Consider the following 19,038-nt stretch of genomic DNA (forward strand, 5'->3'; position numbering starts at 1 on the left):
TGCAAGCAGTAATTTCAATTTTCTTTTCCAATTTTCTCCCGTAATTTTTAAACACTATGTCCCGAAATTTTTCAAAATAATACTTATTTTACTTTATTACACATAAACATACACAAACAAAAAACAGATGACACTCAACGACTTCGCAGGTAAACGGGAAAGCGGCAGGCGTCCTAATAAACGCCTATTAAACAACGATTATTGATGTGTACCATATATGACTTTGCCCCAGTTCAACCAAATCTCGTATATTCTCGCATGAGTTTTAATTAAACGCTTGACCCAATCAGAATTCTAGGTCGCGAACAAGCTTTCCCTGAACTACTGTATTTGCATGGACAAACAGAGAGACAATGTGATTTATATATATCTACAGCCCTTAACTTAGATAGCGGGAATATACCAAAAACTTGGGTTTCTTTGCATGATGATAGTTAGCTTAAAAGAGAAAAGGAGAGAAAAAGAAGTTCAGAACTATGTAAACTATAATAAAAAAAACCCGATGAGTTAACAATTGGTGTGGAAAAAATTCATTTTATTACAATTCGTCATATATTTTGTAATAGTATAAAGGCTTTAAAATAAAAACATACATTTTTCTTGTAATCCATATCTTTAATGATTAAACGTTGCATTCAATTTGATACTAAGCTAGAAGTTGACTTTACTCGGTTCCTTGTTTTATCCGGTGTGTCATTATTACCATACATCAATGAGCTATGAAACAGTCTAGCTTCCTCTCCATCAGATTCACTTTCTGCCATTCTCATTCCTGTCAAAGTCTTCACTCGTGTGTCCTCTGTTGACACACTAAAAGATGTCAGTGACACATCAAAGTCAACTGTACCACACTGGGTTGACTTTGAATTCCAATCGTCGCCTGCTATTTGTTTTTTATCCTTTTCGCTCCTCCTTTTGTCCTTCTAAAATGAAAATATGATTTGTCAAATGATGATAGTGAACAAAACAAACAATGCTCCTTATTTAATTTAAAATTGGCAAGTTTTTACAGTCACACCTTTTTCGACTTTACTTGTATTTAGCCAAGACATTCAGATCATAAACTTTGACACTTTAAATATCTGCAGTTTATAATTGAATTATATCATTAAATTTATTTGTAGATCTTGTCTTGCTAGTCACTTTTGCTATTTTATGTGTCTACCTATCTATTATAATTTGTTACTTGCCAATTTTTGTTATACCCCTTCCAAATTTATTTCTCCATGTTTTATGCCTCATATAGCAAGTTATGGGGGGGGGGGGGGGGGGGGGGGTGAAATGACACTGTAAAATAATTTGGGTCATAAATATTAATGTAAAGTAGTGATTAGGTCCTGCTGAAAAAGGTCAAAAATTAGCACTTCGGAAGCTGTCAAAAGATTTCAAGACCCCCTTAACATAAAATTGTCCATATTTTGAGTTAGAGCTGATGAAGTTTTCTATAATTTTGATATAATTTGTCCCAAAAAGTAGTACAACACACTGTAAAAATATTATTGAGAAAGCGCAGGTGGGATTTTTTTTATTTTCATTTATTGTCTAAAAGAAATGCACTACGAAATAACTGTGTACTCGGACCAGTTGACTGAATAATTCAACCACCAGACTCAAGTTATTGTAGAGATTTCGATATTAAGCAAAAACGCAAGAAAAGTTAAATTGTAATTAAAGGGCTATAAATCTAACAAGGAATTGTCTGAAGATTAATTTTGACTATGTGATTGGTTTGTGGATCTTGTCTTCCTGATCATTTTTTTCTTTTCAAGTTTCTATTAAAGTTTTCAAGATAAATTATATTTAATTTTGGATGTAACACGTCTTCTAATTGGCTGACGTCGTTTTATTTATCATATAATATACACAATTGTGTCATGTGACCATGACGTCATCAATGTTTTTTTCATGATTTTCGCCGGTTTAAAATGGAATTTAGAATTAAATTATATTAGAAATAACTGTAATATGTTGTCAGTCTATTCGAAATAACATAAAAATGGTGCATATAAAAAAGAAGATGTGTTATGATTGCCAATGAGATAACTGTCCACAATAGACCAAAATGACACAGACATTAACAACTATAGGTCACCGTACGGCCTCCAAAAATGAGCAAAGCCCATACCGCATAGTCACACTGTTAAATAACCCGCTACGGTGTTTTTGACCATCTTGATTGGCAAGCAGGATAATTGGGCATTTTTTGAAGTATGTAACCAATGATGAATGTGGCCAATTTTGTATAAATTTGGCCCATGCCATACGCAACTATTATCAGCACCCGCAGTGCGCATGCGCTAAATTTGATCGCAATCGATATCGATAAATTTACTATAGATTATTAAAGGAAATATTGAATTTTGGTTAGCTGACAGTAAACAAAAATAAATATCTTTTTCATTGGCATCACATTAGAAAATACATTTTCTTAGCTTTCTAATGGCATATTTTATAATTGAATCGGGATAGCAGAAGTTACGGCCTTTTTCATTTTTAAAAAAGTGGTTCATTCCCTATTACTTCATTCAATTCAAAATCAAAAACGTTTTCAAAGGAGTTTTCATATATGATTACATCTTTCACTATTTTTAGAAATAAATTCATTGGCATAAATATATATTCTTTGCTTTATAATTTTTCCAATGATATATATTTGATATTTTAGAAAATTTAATGAATCGGGGCCTTTTTTATCCAAAACTGGAGTTATTGTCATTGTTTGAAGATTGCGAGAAAAATTCTAAGTCCATGGAAGTATTATATTGATATAGTACTTCCATGGTCCTACCAAGTAAATCGCTCGATCACAAGTCACAAAACAAACTTTAATCTATTTGCACATAAAATATTTATACATTTAATACAATGTTTTATATCATGAATTTAAAAATTCAGTAAATAAAGTAAAAGAAGTGTAACTTTTAATTTAAAAGATTTTTTTTTGTCCAGCCGTCAGTTTTCTTTATTTTTGATAATATAAAATCTTTCACTACTACATTAACTCAGACTTTTGGATGTTTTTCGTGAAGCGTATTAAAAAAATTGAAATCCCATCTAAAATGATTTTTTTTATTTTGCAATTTTCTTACATATCTTTTTAAAAGTTTTTTTTAAATAATTAGGCGGCCGTAACTAAACAATTTTGATACTTAAACAAGCTCATCTGATTAACATAGAAGTAATAGATACATATTTTATATATATTATTTTCATGTTCTAAAAAGACCAATTAGTTTTGATGAAACAGGAAAAGTGTCATTATCTCAAATTTTTCAGATGCAGTAACACTTTCAGAAGATCTTTTGTAGTAGATGGATTTGGAATGAAATCTTAAACGTCAAATTTTCTTTCATCAATTTTATACCTTTTCACTGCTTTTGATTGGCAATATGAATCGCTGTACTATCTTACATGTACATGTGATGTATACTAGTCTATTGCTTGTTTGATGTACATTCTCCTTTTATCATTTTAACTGTTACTGAAAAAAATAAATCGCATAGAACAAAATAAAATTAATTTTAATTTGTCTCTCTCCTTTCAGAAGTTTCTATCGGGAAATATATTTAATTTTATACTTGAACATTTATGTAAAATTTGTATTAAAAGGAAACTTATTTTAATTATTGTTCTGTTAAGTTAACGGAGAGCTGTCTCATTGGAACTCATACCAACTCATCCCCGGAAATCTTCTTGCATTTATATTGTACATGTATTTGCAGAATTTTTTATTTTTTTATTTATCGAATGAATAAGATAGTTGGAATCGTTAAAATTTAGTATTATACATGCAAACAGATGCCTGCGACCCCTGTTGTTTCGATTAGCATGTTTTCTAAAGATATCCGCGTGAAGTTCACAAATTTCATCATTCATTTGATCACCTGTTGTGAATTTCAGATAACACTGTCAAGTTCAGTCAAATCCGTGGTTTAAACTTTCCTATTCATATCAGTAATATTATTTTCCGGGTAGGGTATCCCCCCCCCCCCCCCCTTTTTTTATATATTATACTCGGAACATTATTGTAAACACTTTTTCTGTGTGACTTTCTTTACGGTTTTAGGAAAATTTGAGAATATCAGTATATAAATTCATTAGTATGTGCTTCGATTGGCTTATATCTATATATAAAAAAATCTAAGACTATATCATTATTGTAAGTGAGAGACCTTTCCATCCATCAACGAACATGTGAAGCGTGTATAAATATTGTTGAAACTGAGAAATATGTATTGATATAGTGTCCATTCTAAGATCACCTGCAAACTGATCTTTTATAGAAAAACTTTGTCACTTCGGAACATCCAAACTTAAAAAAACCAATCCAATTTGAAAAATTGTCTATTGTTTCATAGGTAGCCAGTGAATGTGATAGAAGTGCCAAAATCTACAATCTTATTTTACATAGAAGACGCTGCTTTTCAAATCGTTAAACAGTTTGTCTTAACTGAAGACATTTTTAAAAAAATTGAAAATTTAGCTGTACATTTATACTTATTCATTATTAATACGACATTTGTCTTTTTTTCACATAGCAAAATTAAAGCTATTTAAAGGACAATACGTTGATGTACTGTAGCGTGTTTTCCATTGTGTTTTATAAACAAACTGCATCGTCGCGGGCAAAAGTACTATTAAACTGCATCGTCGCGGGCAAACGTACTATTAAGCATTTAGTGTTGAAGACCAATTTTTCTTTCAGAAATCATGGCTGAAAAGTTAGAGCAAATATTGATAAACAAACAATTCTGGGAGGTAACTGAAAATAAGAGTAAAATCAGAGACTGAATTTATTCTTTTAATAAAGACTGAATTTATTCTTTTAATAAAAAAGCAAAATGTTGCAATGAGTTTGTGTTTGTGTATGTATATTCAAATTCTACGCTGTCTCATATTCGGGTTTACGTCGAAAGATATATATATATATATATATATGTTTGGTAATCATGATATCATATTTGTCCTTTTTCGACTTTTTATTTTGTATGCATGGTTTGATATTCGATAAAATCGAATTGTATATCTTTCGGGAAATAAAGTCAGTTTATAATCTTTATACAACTCGTATTCATGCCGCGGAACCTAGCATGCTACAGTGTCATATATTTATAATATTGTTTACTTAGGGTAGTCAAATTATTTACGAGTGTCAACATTGTCTTTACAAACTCAGCATGTTGTCTTGATAAGATATCACACACAGAAAAGACCTGATCAGACGGATAAGAAATCAAAATCATGCGCGATAACTCGTACTGGCTTACACTGAGGACAATAGTTGGCCATGACTAGTTTCAGTGAAGATATTTGTACAAGAAACGACGACGACGACCGATACCAAGTGATGAGAATAGTTCACTTTGCCCTGTGCCTGTGGTTCAGGTGTGGTGATATAATATATTATACGAGCGTTCGTCAAAGAAAATTTCATCTCAAAAAAGGGTCTGAAAGTTTAGAGCGAAATTCCCGCTCAATATACAACTGAACTGAACAGCAACACGACATCGTAGGAAGGCGTCACATCAAAATGAATTAAAAAAAAAAGCGTCATAATTATATAAACTTGAGATCTTGAGGAATGTATGATTAAACAGAACAACGTCTGTGACAAGTCCACACAGAAGTCATGATTCACGTCACATCAAAAGATATCATAATAGCTTTTACAGCACGAGGTTAATAGGGTCCCAACCTACAAATTTTGGTTGTTACAGACATTCGACTGGGATTTGAAAAAACTATTAATCAAGTTACAAGTTTTTTGTTTGAATAGACCAAAGATCGAACCCAAGATCATCCCAACAACCGGCAAACACTCTGCCATGAGACCATCGAGGTGGTAAGACACATGACTCATGAGCACTATAAGTTTAAATCTTAAAGAGCACAAAACATACGAAAATGTTATGAAAAGTTCAATTGAATAAAGTGCAAGCCAAAGAACAATAACATTTCCGTTTGATGTTGATGGTACACCTTAAGTTTGATAGTCTGTTTAATGCATTCACATCTTTCCTGGAAGATTGTGTTTGTTAATTTTTTGTTTGTTATTTGTGTCGTTGAATTGCTGTCACATTGACATGTTTCCCCATCTTATATTGAATTGGAGAATAAAATGTTAACTTATATTTTAGGGAAAAGTACAAACCTTTTTATCTGATGGATACGAATGAGGTTGTGGTACTGGATTTTTCTGGATGATTACCCTCTGTTGTAATAGTTTTTCCTTTTCTGCTACACTTGTTTTACTGTTACGTCTAAACTTGTCAATAAATGAACTAAAAAAGAAAGAAAAAAAAATTAGAATGGTTCTTTTGTATTTATAGAATTGTAACTTTTTATCTGATCGTTGAAAATAGAAAATTATGTCTTTCTAATTTTTAATGCTATTTTCTCAAATTTGATGCTAATTTCTCTAATTTGTATGCTCTTTTCACATATTTCATATTTTTGATCGATGTGAGAAAATATTTCTCCTCACTAGTGAAATATCTGTTCTTGGCAAATTTGATATGAAGTTGAATTTTTCTTTAGTTTCTACTGAATTTACTATTGTGAAGTCATGAAAAAGTGGACCAATCCTTTATGACGTCACTCATAAAGAACACTGCTTTCTACAAATCATTAAAAAATTAAGCATAATAACCACACAAAAAAAGATTTTACCAATACAACTCGTTTTGGTAGTGCGATTGTATCTCTCCACTCTCAACTGACAACTGTTTACTTTTATTATTTAAAAAGCTCGGCAAGCCTCCTGCTTTTTAAATATTAAAATTTAAATGTCTCGAGTGGAAAAATATCGTAATGCACTTGTTTGCAGTTGTGTAATCTAAATTTCTCATTTCTATATCGATACGAGAAAAACATTTCTTAACACTAGAGAAAACTTTGTTTGGTCGATATTCAACTAAGACGTCAAATATTTTTGATTTCTTCAGAATTTCCTATCGTGATGTCACTGATGAAAACAGGTTAGGCAGCAACCATTTGATTTTCTGGGGGGGGGGGGGGGGGGGGGGGGGCTACGGTTTTTTTTTGGAAAAAAAAGTTTGTTTCCAGTTTTTGGAGAAAAAAATAATTTGTTTTTGATTCTGAGAAAAAAAATTGTTTGTTTCACCCTCAGCTGCCACTATATGTAATGCTAAGTTAAAATTGATAATATAAGTTGGTAGAGCATCACTTACGGATAAGAATAAGCTAAAAATAGTGATAGGTCATGGACCTCCTTTTCGAGATATTTGAGATTTAAAATATGGCGGGAAAAGGCTGACTCGGACTTTTACCTTATATTTGCATTGATATTATTAGGTCTCAAAACAAAAGAAAGAAAATTAAGAATCTTCTAAAATTTTGGTAAATGACCTTTCATGAGTTATTAAGTCTTATATGAAAAAATAAATGGGTGTTATGGAGCAAAATATTTTACATTGTATTGTATGGAAAAACACCAAGGAGTCCGAACATTTGACACAAATTCCAAAACCTCGACTAAGTACTTCCTTAACTGAATATTTATGTACTATTTTAAATTACTTACTCACAACAGGTGTCCCGCTTGTCTCGTGACATTCCCCCGTCGTCAAGGCTGCCTTTATCATACGGGGATTTTGGAGAGGAATCTTTATTTAGCTGTAATCATAAAAAAATGTATAAAAGTTACTCACTGCAAATATGCATTTTGTATTCTATGATAATAATTTTACTATGAAACGGTTTTTAATTGTTAAAGATCTCTCACACCTCCGATTGAAACGGAGAATTCTATAAATTGTAATGCTACAGAGGGTTACATTTCATTAAGTACATTAGAGACTATTACTTGGTTTAATAGGCCAATTTATACGACATCAAAACAGAAAAAAAGTAACTGATAATGGACAGAACTTTTTTTTGAGGGCTCAAGCTTAACTCTTTAATGTGAGGGGGGCAAGGGGGGGTCCCAATAACAGCAAAACAGCAAATTGATTTGGCTTATAACAGATAACAAGGAATTGAAATGGACAAAAACAGATAACAGTAAATGAAATATTAAAATAAGTCGAGTCCTTGACAAATCCAGTATTTCTTATTACGGATATAATCCTTTGTAATGAATTCCATTTTCTATGAACATGGTTTTTAGAATTATGTATCTAGATATGTATTTGGTATATTCTTGTCCGTCTGTCGTCAACATGTCGGACATTAACTCAAACACTCTTTAAACAATTTACATAAAACTTTGGTAAATTGTTTATATCTATTGACGTGAGCTCCCTATCGTTTTTTGTTATAAATTTTAGATTTTAAGTTTCTGAGTAATGGGGTTTTATTCAATAAAAATGGTGTTTTTTTCTTTCAGTTTTCTGATAATATCTCAAAAATCCTTTCACAAAATTGCAAGGAATGTTGGTGAATTGTTTATATCAATTGACATGAGCTCCCTTTCAATTTTTATAAATTTTAGATTTTACGTTTCCGAGTTTTATTAATTAAAAAGGGGGGATTTTCTAGTTTTCAGACATTAACACAAAAACGTTTTCAGCAGTTCTCACGAAAGTTTTTTTCTGAATTGTTTATATCTATTGTTGTAAGCAACCTTTCGATTTTTATTTTTTTTTCGATTTTATGTTATTCAGTTAAGGGGTTGATTCATTAAAAAAGATGGTATTTTCCAGTTTTCGGACAATAACTCAAAAATGTAAGCCCCAATTATAAGCATGCAATTTATCAAGTACCTCGAACCAATTTTGACACTCCAAAAGTAATTTATTCCACAATTTTCATAGGCCTTATTTGAACAATTTTTTATCAGGTTTTTGATTGTACCAAGTCTACTAATAAGTAGAATACATAGTTTAGTAGTGGAACGATGGCTTGAAGACGAAATAAATCTTTGTTTGTAATGAGTTATGTGCAGCTTCGGCCTTGGACCCAGTACATGGTGGGAACTTTCATTGTACAGTGTATTTGGTTCTGCTATGAAAAGAGAGCTGAGTCTATGTACCATATAATATAAAAGGTTAACTGGTTGCAAGGACCTAGTCCTTAATTGAGATCCTTGTCAGATATTCCTGGCCATATGTTTTCCTTTTTGTCATATTAAGAATTGTTCTAATTTTATATGTTCGTTCGTGGCTGTCAAAAAAATGCTAACATTCCAATTTTCGATAACAGTTAACAGCAAATACATTATCACAATAACAGATAACAAAAAAACTAAAAGCCCAATAACAGCTAACAAAGAATAAGACAATAACAGCTAACAACAAATATATTTTCAGAATAACAGATAACAAAGAATTAAAATGCCCCATAACAGCTAAACCCCTTGCCCCCCTCTTTAATTGATATTGTTACCTAAGATTTATAATAAATCTGATATACTATATGTCATGCAAAAGTATGAAATTAATACTTTACCCTGATTACAAAAAATATACAAATAATGAAGACAATGGCACCGCCAGCAACTCCAAACCACATTATCATTTCTTCTTCATTGGTCAGTGTTATACCAGTATCCTACAGACATTGATAATTTAATATACAAGATTCTTATAAAGTACTGGTCAAGTGAAATATTATATATCAAGTTACACAGACATGAAGCAAAAAAAAAAAAGAACTTTAGTGATTATAAAAATGAATCGAATGATAATATTGAATTGGCGCACGTTATTGTGTTATCCGTTAAAAAGTTTAAATGTTATAAGATCTTATAAATATACTTACTTTCTTTGCTGGTTTTTTCTTTTCATCAAGGAGTTTTGTCAAACCATCTACAAAGCAAACAGCGAGTTATAATGATTTTATTTAGATGGAATGGTTATTTCATTACAGTTTATCTTGGCTCTTTGGATGAGAGTACTCGATGATTGAAAATACAGAAATACAAATTTCCCATGGTGTTTGGTAAACCGAAACACCTAAAGTATTTGGTGATCCGATCGGGACTAACTGTGTCACTTTTTATTACTATAACACAGTGTATGGTTAAACTTCATTAAACACACTTAGTTTTTTTTTAATCTTTACATATCGCAGCAAAAACCAGTTTGATGACCACTTTTATTTACATAACGGTATAAATATAACAGAAGTTATATACGGAAATAACATATAATTTTTAAAGAAGATTAAAAGGACTGTTTATAGAAAAAGTAAATATAAATTCAAATATTTCAATATTTTTGTGATATTGTTTTTTTATTAATTTCATTTTACTATTTGTATCATCCGTACCTATATATATTTATTCTCATACAGCCAATGCATAACATCAGTACAGAGATAACAACAATAACTATATACAATATATACATATATACAAAATAAGGAGAGGGGTTACAAAAGACACTAACCAGGGGGACAAACAAAAGTATAAAAGGGACACTAGCTACGATATATAAAAAATCAAAAATATAATATATTTTGTTCAATCATTAATGAAAATGAAATGGTGAAATAATAATTCGCTTTTATTAAAGAGGGCACGCGGGTCTAAATCAATTTTTTCTTAATATAGGATTTCGTTATATTTTTTTTTATAAATGAACATTATCTTATACTTTTAAATAGAAAAATTAAATAAAAAAATGGGACAATCTGACTTCGAAAGAAACATACATTTATGTAAAAGTACTTTTTTCTGTTGAACTAATAGGAGAAAAAGAGGTAATATCGAAATAAAAAAAGAACTAAATTACAGAAATCTCTAAAATAATAATAATAATAATAAAAAATATAGGTCACCGATGATTTAAAAAAGATATTTCAATTTTAATACCAAAAATGGCATTGTTGCACCAAAGGGAGATAATTTGGAGCTCTTTTAATGATGCATACATTTTAAAAGTCATCTGGGGCCAAAACGAATTGATTTATTTGAATGATTTTTGTAGCATATGATAAATTAACAACTAATAAAGTAATAAATGCAATTTGTAATGAAAATAAAAATGTTTATTTTTTTTCTGAAATCTGTATTCCCTCGTGTCCCATGTGACGTCGAACAAAACTTCATATTCCCCTCTGAGCTTCATATTCCCCTCTATACGTCGGGATTGCCTTGTGCGACTTTACCAGCAGTTAATGTTTTAAAACATTTCGATCGTTTTTTTCAAAGATAGTATATAGTCATTTCGTTTTTACAAAATATTTCAAATCTAAATACAAACAGAAAAGAATAAATAATTAACTTTCAATCGGTACTGATGATCATTGTTTATGTTAATAGTCCAGTCAATCTAGCACAAATTTGACCCTAACCCGAAAGTAATTGCAACAGAAGATTTTTAAGTTTTATTCTTTAGCATTATACCCCAAATATACACAGAAAAAAGTCCCATGAAATCTAACTTGAAGAAGACTAAAAAAATCACCATTTAAAATTCCTATGGAGATTTGCATTGAAAAGAGAGATAACTCTTGCAAAAAAGAGGCAGAAATATCAATAAAAATTTATACAAAATTATAACTTTACCACTTCTATTCATCAGAATGTATTGATTCTTGATTTTTTTAGCGGTCTTTAGAGAATAACAAACAAGTCTAATGGTGTTTTCATATATTTTATCAAGCTATAATCTAGATTTCGTAATTGATTAATTGACCATTTATTGAATTTTTGTAACATGTCAAGGTAAAGAATCTCAAATTTGATAAAAATAATAAAGCATGTATTCTTCTTTTTTGTGGTTTAAAGTTTCTTTAGATAAGTAAGTTGCTGAAAAAATATAATATACAGATATAAACAATGCCAAATTTTCACATTATTTCTTCAAAATGGTTACAAAGCTTCAAATTTGCAATTTCTTTAATGAAAAATGCACAAAAAAATAAAACTACCCATAACACTTCGGTTTTGTACATTTCATGAGCAGAAGATTATATAATTTAGTCAAATACAAACTTATAACCCCATCAAAGTTTCATACTTTACATAAATTTCAAGAAAAACAACAAAAAAGTTACCAAAAAAGACTCATTTTTGCAAGAGTTGTCTCCCCTTCCAATGTTAATTTCCATAGGAAATTATAAATGCTGATTTTGAGTTTTCTTCAAGTTAGATTTAAGGGGACTTTTTTCTGTGTATATAAAGGGCATAATGCTATAGATTAGAACTAAAACATTTTCTGTTGCAATTAGTTTGAGGTTAAATCGTAGTTTGACTGGACTATGACGTGTTTAGTTAAAAAAGAAACGAATAGGAAAGCAATTATGTAAATTAATATCTTATGTTCATAAGTTCAACAAAAGTATAGGCAGTGGAATAAAACATTCATTTCCCTTGGCTTAGGGAGATATGAAGATTTGTTCACCCTCGAAAAATCATATGTCCCTCGGGCGATACCCTCGTGAAATATGATTTTTCTTGGGTGAACAAATCTTCATATCATCCTCAGGCACGGAAATAAATGTATAATAGTACCCATTTGCATCTATTTTGACAGGTTTGTTTTATCTTCATTTGTTTAAAAATCAGGTAAGTGTATCTAAACGGTATTTTTCTTGTAGATGTATCCGTATTTACCATAACTATTAGTTCATAATCTATTTTGAATCCTCAGTGATTCACTCATGCTATACGAATATAGTTTGTATTATAAAGAAAACGTACCATTTTTGGAAAATAATCCATCTTTAGTGTCTTTCAGTCTTCCTACTACAATGATAAGTAACTAAGTAAAACACAGTAATTCTATAGCAAGAGATAGATATAGTGCCGTATGTAGTCTTAGATTGCTCTGACGTTGTGTGGCCATTTACGGACTTTTTGGAGCCGTGAGAGGTCAAAGCGCAGTCAAATAAAAATATGGATATTACCGACTTAACAATCATATGACATGCATCATTCGTGTTCTTATTCATTTAACTCCAGACCACGAATGTTTATCTTTTACACACGTATTAACCCCTGCGTCGACAGTAATTATGTTTTCTATGAATATTCTGTGGTTGCTATAATACATAACCTTTATTCATTTTGGCGTCATTTTGTTTTCAAATGTTTAGCTGATAATGTCATTATTTTTTGTAAAATGCTTTCTACTGCACTTCTATTTGTTACGACACATTTTTTTTTATGACAGATCATTTGAAAAGATAAAGAAAGTGACTACGGATCGGCTAAATATCATACAGATTAAGATTGCAATACTATTTTTCAAACATTTGGAAATGTAATGTTGTACACAATTTCTAGACTATTTTATAGTGTGTCTTTCTATGTTGTGATGTTATACTACTGTTTCAAATAAGGGAGAAGGTTTGGTTCCATTAAAACGTTTAATCCCGCTGCAATTGTTTGAAACTGTCCTAGATCAGGAATCTTATGTTCAGTGGTTGTTGTCTGTTTATGTGGTTCATAAGTGTTTCTCGTTTCTATGGATTAGGAATTATAACCTGGTCTTGTCTTTTATCGCAAAAAGTCAGTTGTGTGCATCTAAAGGTTTTTGTTATCAGTAAAACAGTAACTAATGTTGTGTAGCAAATCAAATACTATAGACTACAAATGTGTTCTTTAAGGATGTACTTAGGTGAGGTTTTGGAATAAGTGTCAAATGTTAGGACTCCTTGGTGTTTTCCATACGATACAAGGTAAAAAAATTTGCCCCATAACACCTTTTTATCTTTTAACATAAGACATAGCTCAGAAAAGGTCATTTGACAAAATTTAAGCAGATTCTTGATCATACAACTTAACAGTTAAATACCTTAACCAAAAACTTAAGCTGACACGCGACTGACAAACAGACGGACAGGACAGGTGCACTGACCAGAAAATATAATGCCCCTTCTACACCATAGGCGAAATATAACACGAGCTTAAGTTACGAATGCGACATGGAAGAACAGGAAAACCTGTAAACGGTAATTAATTGATTGATTTATTCTACAAAACATTAACTTGCCACATAGTTGATCATTGAACGCTTGACATTCTCTTCCCAATGTTGACAACCTAACACTCATTTGGTTTGTTTTGTTGTAAGGTGTGTAGTCTACCATCATAGCAAAAACACTTTTATCCACTCTTCCGTGCCTAAAAACTGCATGCCACATGCAATAACATTGGATGGTTTTATCAACCGTAGTTAATCTAAAAAAAAATTATATATATGTTAAGGTATGTAGTATGGAAAACGAAGAATTCTTTAGTACACAACTCTTTGCTTTTCTTTTATTGATTATCTATATGACGCCCGTCAAGCAAAAACTACCCTTATAGCAATATTATATATCTAGGGATGTGTCTTAACCAAACCGATAATTCATGTATTTTGTAGAGTGTCGGACTTCTTTTTACAGCGGATGACCGTGAGGGAATTCCGGTGTATTGCTATCGCCTAGATTTCCATTACGTAACTTTCGTTTTGGGTTGTTAACCGATCTATAAACATGAAGAATACGCATACATCATCGACGGCAAAATAACATTCCTTATCGCTTGTTATAAATTCATTTCTTCAATGAATACTCTTTCAATACTTTTTAAGGATGTAAGTTAGATGAGGTTTTGTAATTTGTGTCAAATGTTCGGGCTCCTTGGTGTTTTTCCATACGATACAAGGTAAAATATTTTGACCCATAACACCTATTTATCTTTTAATATAAGACTAAATAGCTCACAAAAGGTCAATTGACAAACTTTTAGCAGACTCTTGATTTTCTTTCTTTTGATTTGAGACTCAAATAATGTCAATGCAAATATAAGGTAAATGTCCGAGTCAGCCTTTTCCCGCCATATTTTATAAATCAAATATCTCGAAAAGGAGCTCCATGACCTATCAATATTTTAAGCTTATTTTGATCCTTAACTAATACTCTTCCAGCATATAGTATCGTTTTGTTATATGTATATATACACATAAGTAAAAAATCACCAATATCTTTGCACACGCATACGGAGGAATATCTCAAGAACGTTTGCAATCTCAAGGGACGATAACTTTGCATAGGAGATTAAACATTTTTTTGCGGGACAATACGAATGCCTTCTCAAATCCAATCTTTTAGAAAAATCAAATTATTACAGAAGAGTGTTCACCATGCACTTGCACTGCACTATTATTGATATAGTATAGAATAGAATGATATACAAATGCATGAAAATTATATATACATTTAACTGTAATATACAAATATTAATATTAATATAATATATACATTTGTAACAATAAACCAGAGTATACTGATGTGTATCACTACACTATAATAATCATTTCGGTGAGAACTTGTCTCAGAAAAAAAATCTGTACATTAACCTCACTTTCAGGTATAGCGATGTGATTTTCCCCCTAGGATAAGTGCTTATTACAAGAACTGGCGGTCATCCGATGTTCAGCACTTCAGTACTTTGATTATACATATACTGTAGATGCAGGTACTTCATATTCTAATTAATTTCAATGAATTTAACACATAAAAATCATCTAATATATGAAATAAAGAAATCACAATGATTTGTTCTTTTTTTTCCCACTTGATTATGATAATACTAGTTTTATTGCGGTGCTTTGTTTTTGCTCCAATTGGCATTTCACTTGCGCCAAAAGAATTTTTCATTTGCGCCACAAACCATATTTCATTTGCGCCAATAATACAGGTAAATTATAGAAAAAATAGCTTTATTCGGAAGAAACTTTTAATAATAACTTATAATATTAACACATATCCCTCCGAAATCAGTCATTGTAACCTGTTAACCATATACACTGATAATTCTAATAATAGACTTTTCATAATAATGTTAAAATACAGTTCTGTTATATATATATATATACAACTCGTCTAAACATCAACCCAACAATGTTAGATCTGTAAATATATATATTAAAAAAATTCTTACACTTTTAAAACTTGTAAGCAACGGGTAGGGTGTACTCGTGTGCAGTGGAGTTTAGCAAATGCGTTATATTGATTACGCTTCTCGAAATGAAATAGAAAAAGCATTCAAATAATGGAAATGCAAAGTACATTATCTTGGTTTGGGAATTTCAGCTGTATATTTTTTTTTTAAAATAAAGCTACCATTTTAAATAATATATGGACTTTTTTTTATTTTTTTTTATTATTTATGATCCATAAAAATGTATGGTGATATACATCTGTCCCTCTGACAAGTCGACTTTTATATCTGACAAGTCTACTTGTCACTGATTTAATGCCTCGTTCACACGTTGCTTAAAATCTGACAAAAAATGACCCCAGAATATATGTTGTATATAAAAATATTTTGGGGTCATTTTTGGTTAGATTTTAAGCAACTTGGTACCAATAGAAGCAGAATTGTCACAGGTGTATTTGTTTATTTGGTTACATATTTTTTTTTTTTGGGGGGGGGGGGGGGGTAATTTTCATTATTTTCTGTTAAAAAATTCGCTAAATATTCAAACAAATTAAATTATAAATTTAATTGCATGTGTTCACATCAAGAGAAAACAAAAAACACCTAAAGACAAAATCATGACCAAATAAACAAACGAAGACCTCACCACGACCGTGATACGACCTTACTACGATCTACACGATCGTACTACGATCATCAAAATTTGCATTTTTTTCACAGATCGTAGTGCGATCGTGGCCTAGTGGGACTGCGGTATTAGACAATTATACGTCTTTTAATGCCTTGTTGATAAAAATCCAACCATAAATGCCTTTAAAATATTTTTTTGAAAAAAGGTGTTTTTATATGAAATTAATATATAGCAAAAAAATGTAGGTGACGAATACTTTTGGCCAGGTACTGGCTGTTCACGCTACCACTTGAAGAGAGTTAATCTTAAGACTACTGTGATACGATCAATATAAAACTCACTTTTTTATCGTTTTCTCAACCAATGACTTCTTGCAATGAAGGTGAGCTATCAATGGATCACAAAGTGATTTCAGAAAATTCGGTAACTGACAGGTCAATTGACAATTGTCACTGTTTACGGCGTTTACTTGTCCATCAACTACTGCAGTATTTTCAGCATGTGTCCTTTCTGTCAACCCAACCAGCACCAATAACAGCACAATTATCAAATTCATCATCCACATGGTATGGAACCTTTCATAAACATGTCTTTTTTCTCTAAAAAATAACCCGTTAAAAATTAGTTTTTTTTCATTTACGAACTACACTCAGAAATGGGGATGTCAATATATCGGTTTATGTGTCATTTACCAAGTTGCTGAGATTGTGCAACGTAAATTTACGAGGAAGGAAGTAACAGGAGTCAAAGTTGACCATTGGGCAAATACAGAGGAATACAGATCGGAAGGTTCTACAACGTGAGATGTTTCTATCATATCTTTTTCTTTTTATACATCCCTTGATACAATTATAATGTGAATCATAAAATAATTACAACATGATTATTCAATTTTCTCATGTCGCTATAATATGTATTATTATTTTAAGACAAAATAGTATTGAATATATCCACCTATTCAAACGTACGGTAAACATATGTACAGATAAAACGGTAAACAGATGTAAACTCATTGGAGCACGCTAATAAAACGAAGCATAAAGATATAAAATATCAGTGAAAATGTTATTCATTTTCGTTATGAATACAGTCCAATTTCGAGTAAAGAACAATTAAGTTTTTCTCAAGTGTAAGGTACGTATATTATGATAATAATTTCGACACTTGTTCCGTTTTTTACCTTACCTCATAGATAGTGTACATTCCTGTTTACTTGCACTTCTAAACGTTTACTCCACATTGACGTCATAATAATAGACGTAAAATTACGGGAAAATTCAACACGTCATTTAGCAATATTTAAGGGGGTTGACAAATCGTTCATTCAAGGACGTTATTATGTACATTGATAATTTTTAACAGTGACTTTCAGTACTCTGCTTTACTTTTATTAGAAGGAGGCATGGGCCGTCAATTTTAATAGCATAATTTAACCAGGTAACTCAAATAATCAATCTGTTGTACGTTTAATAACAAATGTTGTTTTACCCTTCTAACCTACAAAAACTTATTTACTGTTTCAACTTCATTATTATATAACTATACTACGGAGCCCCGCTGGGGAATGCAAAGAAAAAAATATATTGTGCACACAACTTAAATAAATTGTGCACACAAAATAATATAATGTGCGCACAAAATAATATATTGTGCGCACAATTTAAATATATTGTGCGCACAACTTAAATATATTGTGCGCACAACTTAAACATATTATGCTCACAAATTAAATATATTGTGCACACAAAATAATATACATGTAGTGTGCGTTAAGTTCTTTGATCTTAGACATGATACGGGGCTACAATGTCTCCTTATTAAAGTGACAGAATGGAGAAATGCATAAGGTTTTCTTTTGAAATGGGGCTAGATTACATGGAAATACTCTAGCAAAAAATCATCACTGCATTTTTATCAATTCCTGACACGAATACTAAAGAAGTAACGTTTATTTCGTCTGAAACTTGGGTTACCAACAGATGCGTTGGAAGCCTCCACTTTATATCAGAGTTTATTGGAACGGTTTGAAACAGACTTAATGGCAATAGAGAACTTATGTAGACTTTGATAATATGGTTCAAGTTACCTGTTTTCTTGTAACAAATAAAAAACTACTATTTGCACTTATGCACTATACTTTATGTCTGAAAATCTCAAGATTTTGTTTATGTTGATTGACACAAGACTGACATGTTACTCAATTCACCACTTTGATCGACTTTGATTTTGTTATGCTCCGTCGACGATAGAGATGGTCAGTATATTTAAAAGTCTTGATCAGTCTTTACGTCCGTCCATCTACCCGTCTCTGTTTATGGTAAATGTTTTGGTTATAGATCATGATGAAGTGTTAGTGTCATCAACTTAAATGAATTATTTGGTTTCTCTAAAGATATCATTGTAAAAGTGTAGAGTAAGTCAAATCCACTGAAAACTGAAAGTTTTTTTTTTGTTTTTTGTTTTTGTTTTTTTATTAAAGATGAATATGTTTGATCATGACCAAGTACGATTTTGACACAAAATGTACTGTTCTTTATTGAAATGTGACGGTGTGTTCAGTTTAAGAAAT

The 19,038-nt window shown here is 31.0% G+C and overlaps 1 protein-coding gene across 2 annotated transcripts; it reads right to left on the bottom strand.

Moving 5' to 3' along the window:
* Nucleotides 1-594: 594 nt before the first annotated feature.
* Nucleotides 595-17,745, bottom strand: LOC139513296 (uncharacterized). Of its 2 annotated transcripts, none has more exons than XM_071301662.1 (9): nucleotides 17,655-17,745; nucleotides 16,811-17,068; nucleotides 13,902-14,089; nucleotides 12,608-12,652; nucleotides 9,721-9,767; nucleotides 9,409-9,510; nucleotides 7,544-7,635; nucleotides 6,152-6,281; nucleotides 595-923 (listed from the first exon to the last, which is right to left on the bottom strand). In XM_071301662.1, exons 1-9 carry the CDS (start codon nucleotides 17,657-17,659, stop codon nucleotides 636-638), a joined length of 1,155 nt encoding a protein of 384 aa, XP_071157763.1. In that variant the 5' UTR covers nucleotides 17,660-17,745; the 3' UTR covers nucleotides 595-635. The 2 variants fall into 2 exon arrangements, with proteins under 2 accessions (XP_071157763.1, XP_071157762.1); XM_071301661.1 differs by having other exon boundaries at nucleotides 17,650-17,687.
* Nucleotides 17,746-19,038: the final 1,293 nt, after the last annotated feature.

The sequence above is a fragment of the Mytilus edulis genome, chromosome 2 (genome assembly GCF_963676685.1).
Source record: "Mytilus edulis chromosome 2, xbMytEdul2.2, whole genome shotgun sequence".
Taxonomy (NCBI): Eukaryota; Metazoa; Mollusca; class Bivalvia; order Mytilida; family Mytilidae; genus Mytilus; species Mytilus edulis.